This window comes from Halichoeres trimaculatus, unplaced genomic scaffold (genome assembly GCF_033239565.1).
Source record: "Halichoeres trimaculatus isolate MK-OKI-2021-1 unplaced genomic scaffold, fHalTri1.1 fHalTri1_scaffold_5, whole genome shotgun sequence".
Taxonomy (NCBI): Eukaryota; Metazoa; Chordata; class Actinopteri; order Labriformes; family Labridae; genus Halichoeres; species Halichoeres trimaculatus.
In genome coordinates, this window is record NW_027437183.1 from 7,444,216 (window position 1) to 7,453,999 (window position 9,784).

Below are 9,784 nucleotides of genomic sequence, written 5' to 3' on the forward strand. Positions count from 1 at the left end.
GGCACATTCATATGGACTGAAATGTTCATTAATATGCACTATTCCTTTAAATAAAAAAAAAGATTGATTTATAAGGGATTTTAGATAAAACACACTCAGACATCCCCCCTGTATGAATCTAGTCAAGGGATGGGTACCTTTCACATTCCAAATGATACAGTACCGATGCCCGGTACCTGGCAATCAGTATCAGTACTCAATGGTACCAATTTTTCGGTACTTTTTGTGTTTATGTGGTGAAAAGTATCAATTTGTTTAATGATAAAGTATAATTTTTTTTTTCAATTTAAAATATTTATCCTTTAATATATAACCTTGTAGTGCTGTGTTCATGTCCAGCATGGAAAATCACCTACTCTTCCACTCCCTCACACTCACAAAGATGCATTTAGGTACCTAAACATGGTACTTTTTGATTCCATGTGAATCGGTACTCAGTACTTTTGACAGAATTTGGACAGTACCTATAAAAGCACCTTATTTGGCACCCATCCCTAATCTAGTCAATCTTTAAGAAAGTTAAAGTGATCTTAGCACAATAGCTGTGTTTTTGTTGTTCGTTTAAGGGACAACTCTTTTTTGGACCTCCAGCCCTAGAGGAACTGAGCTTAAGTCATACATACAGTAGATTGACCCGAAACACAAAATGAAAGATCTGGAAAGTACTGAGAATCTTCAGGATGACGTGAAATAATTTTAAAATCATTTCTTTTTTTCTATAATTCTTTATTTTTTGTTGGAAAAGACATTTTCATTAATATATAATTACACATTTCTTACACAAATTCTGTTTCCAGTCTTTTATATTTACACATATGTAGGAATTTGTGCATCTTCTTTTATTACTTTTCATATATTTACCATTGTACATATTCATTGTTGCTGTTTACATTTCAAATGTGTGTAAATCTTCATATAGCATCCACATATGTTACATCACTCATATAAATGAGTCATATTTAAATCGTATAAATTTTTTCACAACTTTCCGCTGAGATCCTTATCCCTGCTTCTCTTTCCTGTTATTCTTTAATGTGCAAATTGTTGCCAGTTTTAGCAATCAGAAGAGTTTTATATGTAGTTTAGCGATACATTTCTTAGGCATTGAACTGTATGAAGCTCTCAAAATGTTATAAAACTCACAGTCTGTTGTTGTAAAATCAATTCTTAAAGAAACAAGCAGTTAATGCAGAGTTTTAACAGCGGATTTATTTCATCACAAACAGAAAAACAGAATTATATCAAACCCCAAGACATCATCAAATATATTTTCTCTTCATATGCTTTCATAGTTATCTAGTTCTAGTTAACTATTTCACCTTAAACAGTTTCTTTAAACTGTTTTGGGGGTTTTGTCCTTAAGGAGGCTCTCTGATCGATTTGGGCCTGGAGAAGTCAACTCTTTCTGACAGCCAGAAACAAACCAATAAACACATGATTTCAAACTCAGAGCTCAACTCTTCAAGCTTGAAGGACTGTTCTTAAACAAAATGTTAAACCTTGAGCATTGCAGGAAACAAAAGCGGGACTGTATCGTCCCACTTAGGAGAGAAATACTACAGCCCTGGTTAAAATGAGGCGTTGAGAACTCAAAGAAACACAAAACAATCCGATCCCTTAAAAACAAACTCAGTATGTGTGAGCAGAACCAATAAGATCCAAATGTCAGGTCTGCAGAGTGGATTTATGTGCAGTAAAACAGCGCCCCCATGTGTTAAAAAGTCATAAATCATAAATCCGGGTTTATGAGATTTGTGAAATCTCAGAATCTGTTTTTATTGACATTTTACAGAAAAATTCTATCTTTTTGAAACGGCTGCACAAGTGTGTCAGTAACATCCTTCCTCTCTCTGCCTCTTTCTCTGTGTTCAGTGTCAGTGAGCATTTCCAACCTGTACCCGGGCTGTGAGAACGTGAGCGTGCGCAGTCGCAGCATGATGTTTGAGCCGAGCCTGACCAAAGGAGTCCTGGAGGTTTTCTCCCCGGTTCACAACGCTCTGTCTGCAGCCGACGAACAGGCGACGAAGGCCATCGACATCCAGCACGCCAACATCCACGGTGAGAGCCGGTGACGACTGTTATTACTCACTGAAAACTGCTCTGTTGCATGTTTATAATTATATGTTGTCTACTTGTCACCCCTTCTGCAGGCGTCGGGGATTTCAGCGTGTGGGAGTTTTCAGGGAACCCGGTCTATTACTGCTCCTACGACTACTTTGCAGCAAACGACCCCACAGCGATCCATTTGGTGCTATTTAGTCTGGAGGAGCCGTACGAGACGCAGCTGAGCCACATCACCTACTGGCTCAACCTGCTGAAGGCTCTGATGCTGCCGCAGGATAACATCGGTGAGGATGAGGAGACGAGGGAGGATGTTTGACTCATATCTTCATCATGATGTCTTTGGAAATAATACTCATTTATTTCTCGCTGCCTATTTCAAAAAGAAGAAGTGAAGAAAAAGTACTGTGGCAAAGAAAAAGTGAATGCAGTGACATGAACATTAATCACTAAAAATAAAGTCAGGAAACATCAGATACACACTAAACCAGAAAAACACTCAGAGAGCACAGACTGCCAAGCATATTGAGATTCTCACCAACACTTTAGTCCGACTTTAATGTTATACTCCCTGCTACAATTTGGTGTTAGTTGTAGGTTTGTACGATAATTTGTTACCTGACAGTGTTGAAAATTAGGATGACCCAGTACATATTTCATATTTCAGATCTTAGTATCCAGAATACAGCCAGGATCTGGATCACACTTTAACATATATCAGAAATTATTGTGACCTTGTCTTGTATTGTTTTGCAAAGCAATCCAACCATTTATGATGGAGTTATATACACATATGGTGAAAACAGCTCAATCTCACGATAACAAGGAATCCTTTAAAAAAATCCTGGATCCAGACGGTGATCCAGATCACCTCCAAAATTTAATCACTTCTTCCTTATCCCATTTTGAACATTTCCTGAAAATTTGATGAAAATCTGTTTTTGAGTTTTGTTGTTCACAGACAAAAACATGATCCCTTTTTGTCAACAGGGGTTGACAAAATCCATGAAAGTTTCTTACAAGATTTATAACTTATAAATTAAATTTTAAAACTACATTTTTATATTTTTCTGACATTTACAAAGGTAAATAGAGATTAATATAACTGATGAGCAATTTCTAAAAGGTGTCCTGTCCTCTTTGCAGAAAAATGGCAACAGTGCCGTTGAATTTCATCAAACTTAAGCAATAAAGTTACTGAAAGTTTATAAGTTTGGTGCAAATTTTGCCATTTCAAACTAGAGGATGATGAATAAAACTCAAAGGGAGAATATGATAGTGGAAGTTATATAGACAATTTCATAAAAAGCCAATTAAAAAATCCAACAGACAGAGAAATCAGACACGTTTTTTTTTTTACTTTGTTTTTATTTTTTTCATGGTGCAAAACATAAATAGACAGTACAATAAAACAAAATACAATACTACAAGCAGCAGACAGGGTCATTACAGGTTCAACAGACATCATCTCATGGGATAACATTTACTTCTGATGCAATTAAGAAAAGAGTATTTCGAGAGAAAAGACTGTCACTGGATATCATATTAATTCACGGGATTAAACAAAAAGTTACAAAAGGGCGAAGTGACATTTAATATATGACGAAACAAGCACCTCCATCACTTTGAGTTTATATTTGAGGTTCAGGGCTTCCAGTATCTTTCAAATGTATCTCTGGCAAATCTTAGAAAGAAGGTCAAGCGCTCCATACAGTAGAAATCAGACATGTTTAAGACAACAAAGTAACAAAACCAGACACAAAGAGTCTTCAACCATCTTTGTAGCTCTGTGAGATTGTAGTTAAACTTCTAGGGTCAGCAGTTCATGCTGACTGATGTTAGCAGGAAGAACTTTTAATTTAAACTGAGGCCTGAGTTTTTCTGTCAGCATTATGAATGTTTCTGTCATGACTCAGTGTGTGTGTGTGTTTCCTTGTGTTTTTCCAGCCTTTGGAGGCCGGATCCAGCAGCCTCTCTCGGTCGTTTTGGTGGCGACACACGCTGACCTCGCTGATGTCCCCAGAGCGTTTTCTGGAGAGTTCAGCTATGACAAGGAGAAGGCTCTGCTCAAAGAAGTCAGGAACAGGTCAGGACTCCATGATCAGCAGACGTCAGGGACATGGGGGGGGGTTATTTTTGTGTTGTTGGATGGTTTTTTTAATCATAATGCAGAGGCAGGTTTCTGACACGTTAAAGTAAGAAGTTATTCTGTTTTCAATCCATGAGAGCCCACAGCAGAGTTTCTGTGATCCCTCTAATACTCAAAAAAAATTAATGGTATTCAGGCATGTTGTGTACTGGGAAGCATCAGTACCAATAAGTTGATGTTTTTATGTGTGTTGTTTTTTATAATGTATTTTTTTATGTTTTCTGTTGTTTTCCTTGATCCAGGTTTGGAGTGGACCTGCAGATCAGTGAAAAACTGTTTGTAATGGACGCTGGAGCCTCAAACTCCAGAGACGTAAAGCTGCTGAGGAGTCACCTGCAGGAACTCCGCTCCAACATCATCTCAGTGAGCTCTGCAAACATATGTTTCCACCATCCTCTTTAGAAGTAACAGACAGTGAATAATCTCTCTTCTTCTCTGTCTTTGCAGAGGTGTAGTCCCATGACGCTGCTATCCGAGCGTTTGCTGACCACCCTGCCCACCTGGAGGAAGCTGAGCGGTCCGAACCAGCTGACCTCGTGGCAGCAGTTTGTCAGTGACGTCCAGGAGCACATCAACCCTCTGGTCAGCCAGGATCACCTGCGCACGCTGGCTCTGCAGCTGCACAGCATGGGGGAGGTAGGAAGCTCGGTATCAAGGCCCAGACTAGAGCGCCACGGGAAATTAAACTATGACGGTCCAAATAAAACAATGACTGTTTGAAAAAGAAAGTCTCAGATCACAAAAAATGTAAGAAAAAGAAACTGCTGTTGTTGTTTCCTTGGTTTAAACCACAAAATATTGAAAATGATTCTCTAAATTTCCATGAAAAGGAATTATTTTATAATCTTGGTTCATCATATTATGTTTAGTTTCATCAAATTTTAAAGGTTGGTGACTGTGATTTCACAAAGCTACCACAAGGGGGCACCATTTGTTTATGAGATATAAACGTAAACATCAGTAAACAATTACTCAGAGTTACTCAAGAGCAGGAATTTTTTATTTGACTGTTTATTCACCAAAGTGACTCACGGCTCAGCGATGAACTCAGTCCAGCTTTAACACTGGCTCTTTAACTATCTGCTGATGTTTCTTTCTCAAATTAAGAAATGCAGAAACTGTGTCCCCTGTAAGGTGCACAACTCCTTTTTTTCCTCTTTCTATCTCTTTTTTTCCTCATCCTCCCTGACTCTTCTTCATCAGAATCAGAATCAGAATCAGAATCAGAATCAGAATAGCCTTTGTTTGCCAAGTATCTCAAGAATACAAGGAATTAGACTCCAGCTAACCACTTTCTCTGATCAGTTATTTTTAATACATAATAAATATTACAAAAATAGGAAAAAAAAATAGAGCTTAAGTATTAAGAAAAATATATTAAAAAATGAAAAATAAATTAATAATAATAATAATAATAATAAATAAATAAATAAATAAATACATAAATACATAATAATTATAATGATTTAAAAAAAATAATAAAAAAAATATTAGTAAAAATATTAAGTAATACAAATCTGTCTGCCCTCCTACAGATCAACATCATGCAGAGTGAGACGGTGCAGGACGTCGTTCTGCTGGAGCCTCGCTGGCTCTGCAGCAACGTGCTCGGAAAGCTGCTCTCCGTGGAGACGCCCAAAGCCATCCACCACTACAGGGGGCGCTACAGGCTGGAGGAGGTGCAAGCTCTGGCTCCTGAAAGCGACGTAGACGAGCTGCTGCAGATCCTGGACGCCATGGACGTCTGCGCCCGCGACGTAACCAACCCTTCCATGGTGGACATCCCTGCTCTCATCAAGACCAACGGCCTCCACCGCTCCTGGACTGAAGAGGAGGAGGAGGAGTCGCTGATCTACGGAGGCGTCCGACTGGTCCCCGCAGAGCATCTCACGCCGTTCCCATGCGGCCTGTTCCACAAACTGCAGGTGAACCTGTGTCGCTGGAGCCACCAGCAGAAGCCAGAGGAAGAAGGGGGCGAGGACTTCGATGGAGACATCCACCTGTGGACAAACGGGGCTAAGGTGAGCCAGACTGGAGTGGAGGCCATGATCCTGCTGGTCAACCACGGGCAGGGGCTGGAGATCCAGGTGCGCGGGCACGATTCAGAGCGGGCCAAGTGCTACACCCTGCTGGACACCATCTGCAGTATCACAGAGAACCTGCTGGCCTCCACGCTCCCTGGACTGCTCACAGCCAGGTACTACCTGAGTCCTCAGCAGCTGAGGGAGCACCACGCACCCATCATGATCTACCAACCCAAAGACTTCCTCAGAGCCCAGGTCCAGAGAGAGACCTCCCTCACCAACACCATGGGTGGATACAGGGAGAGCTTCAGCAGCATCCTGACGTTTGGCTGCGCCGAGGTTTACCAGCAGGGGATTCTGGGAACAGACGTCCACATATCAGATGTCCCGCTGCTGGCTCGCAGGAAGCTGTGCCGCATGCTGGACCCGCCTGACGCTCTGGGGAAAGACTGGTGCCTGCTCGCCATGAACCTGGGCCTCACAGACTTGGTGGCCAAACACAGTAATGGGACTCCTAACGGCGCCCCTGAGTTGGACTCTGACTCAGACTCCCAGCAGGCCTCAGTGCAGCCGAGCCCGACGGCAGCTCTGCTGCAGGAGTGGAGTGGGCGGGCGGACAGTACAGTGGGCGTGCTGATGACCAAACTGAGGGAGCTCGGCCGCAGAGACGCTGCCGACTTCCTGCTCAAAGCTTCTCCTGTTTTCAGGGTCAACATGGAGGCGGTGAGCGGCGCCGCTAACGGCTACCCTCCCACCTGCAACGGAGGAACATCGTACAACTCCATCAGCTCCGTCATATCCCGCTGAGCCCATCAGGGTCAGCCTCCTGCCAATCGCCAGACAACCTGACGAGACGTCTCCTCTTAAACTGATCCGTCACAGACTCGCGTGTTATGAACATGAAGTGCAATCGTTACCAGAGTCCAGCTGCTCCTTCTTAAACACTCCATCACGTTGGTGTGTGACCCAGATGTTGTGTTTGTGCTCTCCACTCCTGTACAGAAACTTTCCTTCCATCATGAATGTTGTGAAAGACGCTGATCACCCGGAGCTCCAAAGAGGAATCCAGTGCTTTTATTTTGTTCTTAATCTTTGTCGTGCTGCTTTTGGACATCCCTCCTGCTCTCCTGCTCTCAGTCTCACTCATCTTACAGCTTCAAACAGGAAAAACATGTTTAAAGAACAGGAGGAAGGTGGCAGCCTCGGGTTAAGACCATTTTGAAACAAAGAGAAAAAGTTATCTGTAACCGAGCCGAGCCGAGGCTGCCGTCTTCACTCCGTCCACACAGTTACATAAAATCAGTCTCCCTTGTTGCTTCTGTGTCACTGAGGTGATATTTGGTCAATCGGCTCAGTGTCGAGTAAATTAACAGCATTTCTTAGAGTGCCTTTGTGGCTTTCTACCTCCCTAAAGAGCACAAACAGTCTCGTATTAAAGAGAAAGAGTCGTTCTTTGTAAACATTTGAACATTTGCTGTGCCTTGTGGAAACTCATAGTAAAGCAAATTTCAATCACAGGCCGTGTTACTTACGATAAAAGGCAGAGAGAGTTTGATGAAAGCTCTGCGCTTGTTACAGGGTTTATACAAGCTGGAATCAGAGATCAGGTTTCTGCTGTTTGTGTTTTTTCAGAGGTGAAAACGTTGAATCTTTTCTTATATCATAGTCAGTTTAACGCTCTGTGGGAGCTATGGGCAGAGTCAAAGGGAAACATCATCAACCGTGTTTGATCCAGCAACAGGAATCCCATAAATGTTGGTTAATTTTGGTGACGTTTTGTGTGTGAGTCCCATTTTCTTCAGGAGTTTCCTGAGGGTGATGGAGAAATGTGGTTTGAATTATTCTTTTTTATAAAAGCTGCTCAACTCATTAGAAAAATAAACTAGTAAATATTAAAACTTTTCTCTCTGATCAGCTGAACTTAAGTGTCTTGGTGGAGTTCAGCAGTTTCAAATTGTGAAGAATCCAAAGATTTTCTGATCAGAGAGATTTCCATTCTGTGTGATTTGTTCCAGATTTTTCTGCCCTTGTGACTCCTCTGTTACGATAAACTGAAGCTGCACCGAGGAAAAAAGTCGACACAGAGAGTATTAATATGAGTGAATGAACTCTGTTAAACAAAATTAGTGAACTTTTTGCCCAGAAACACTTTTTAAAAGCTGAGGATGTTTTGTTTTCAGCTCGCTCTGCTGCCCCCTGGTGGCCATAAATGACTCAGTTGTGTCCTAAATTCTCGTTTTCTCTTTAAATCAACTTGATACTTTTCTGAATGAGTCTTCAAAATGTCAGAAAGCAAGGAAAAGTGCTGCAAAGCCTGAATTGACTTGTTTGGTCTGACTACAGAAGTAAAAATGTGCAAATATTTACAATTTAAAGCTAATACCTGTCACTTTCAGGGGTATTAAGCTGAAAAAAGACTATAAAAATTGTTGCTGCTTACAGTTGCAGAGCTTAAATGTACAAAACCACGCTTACAGTTGGGGTTTGTACCATTCAAAACTTAAAGAAAACAAGTAAATGTATTTAACCGATCAGTTAAATTGAAAAAAAAAGTTGTTGTTTTTCTTAATACATTGCCAAATTACGGTATCGTTCTTTCATAAACCTTTGAAACATATCAAAGTTGCATATCAGTTTATTTTTCGACTTTTTAAGGGTTAATTGGACCTGTGTTATTACAAAATGACTATTTTGTCTTAAGTTTGTCACTTTGACGTCACACAAAAGGACTTAAAGCCATCTCAACAGATAAATAAGTGTTTCTTTTCCCAAAACAGAGTGTCTTATTGAGAATATCTTCCTGAACACACAGCTCAGAGGGTCTAATGTTTAAATCATGAAGGCACACAGGGTGAAACTACAGGGTCCACTTTAAATCCCCAATCTGTGCGCTCAAACCTCGAATCAAAGTGCCACCAAATCTGACGAGACATCGGGTCAGTTTTTAAATTTTCTACCAGGCTCAAAAGACGTTTATATAAAACCAGCTCTGCACCTTTTTAATGCTTCCTCAACAGGGTTTCTGTTGAAGCGACCGTCCACAGGATTGTATTTCAAAACAGCGGCATGGACGCCGCTTCTGTTGAGCTAAATTTAAGCTTCTGTGCTGGTTGGTTGATCATGCGTGGCTTCAGTTTCTTTCTTAATAACATGAAGCTTCAACGCAGCTCAGTCAGCAGAAATTGTAACACAGAAAGCGTTTATTTGAAGTATTGTTGCTGAAAAAGATGCCAAAGGCTGCTGATGACACAAAGAAGCTGGTACTTTATCATGTTCGTGAACCATAAAATGTTTGTAAACAAAGGTGTCGATTCTGGGACAAGCGTCGTTTCTTGAACTTAAACCTTTGTTGATTTAAAGAACCTTGCTCCAGTACAGAGTGTGACAGTGATGATCTCTGTGCCAGTATTTCCTGTCTGCTTTACTTCCCCAGTGTTACCGTCTGTTCGCTCAGATAAAACTTTTTCACATGCTCCACTTCTGTCTTCATCTTTGCTTTGAAAATAAAGTTGCCAATAACAGCAAACTCCTAGCTGCGATGTAAATATTA

The 9,784-nt window shown here is 41.0% G+C and overlaps 1 protein-coding gene across 1 annotated transcript in view; it reads left to right on the top strand.

Moving 5' to 3' along the window:
- The window catches only part of dapk1 (death-associated protein kinase 1), a 101,902-nt gene extending 94,417 nt beyond the window's left edge, over positions 1-7,485 (top strand). The window contains exons 21-26 of the mRNA XM_074670054.1: positions 1,873-2,058; positions 2,151-2,348; positions 4,009-4,147; positions 4,453-4,573; positions 4,658-4,846; positions 5,746-7,485. Coding sequence (XP_074526155.1) covers positions 1,873-2,058; positions 2,151-2,348; positions 4,009-4,147; positions 4,453-4,573; positions 4,658-4,846; positions 5,746-7,041 — 2,129 coding nt within the window. The 3' untranslated portion in view covers positions 7,042-7,485. The remainder of the gene's footprint in view (positions 1-1,872; positions 2,059-2,150; positions 2,349-4,008; positions 4,148-4,452; positions 4,574-4,657; positions 4,847-5,745) is intronic.
- Positions 7,486-9,784: the final 2,299 nt, after the last annotated feature.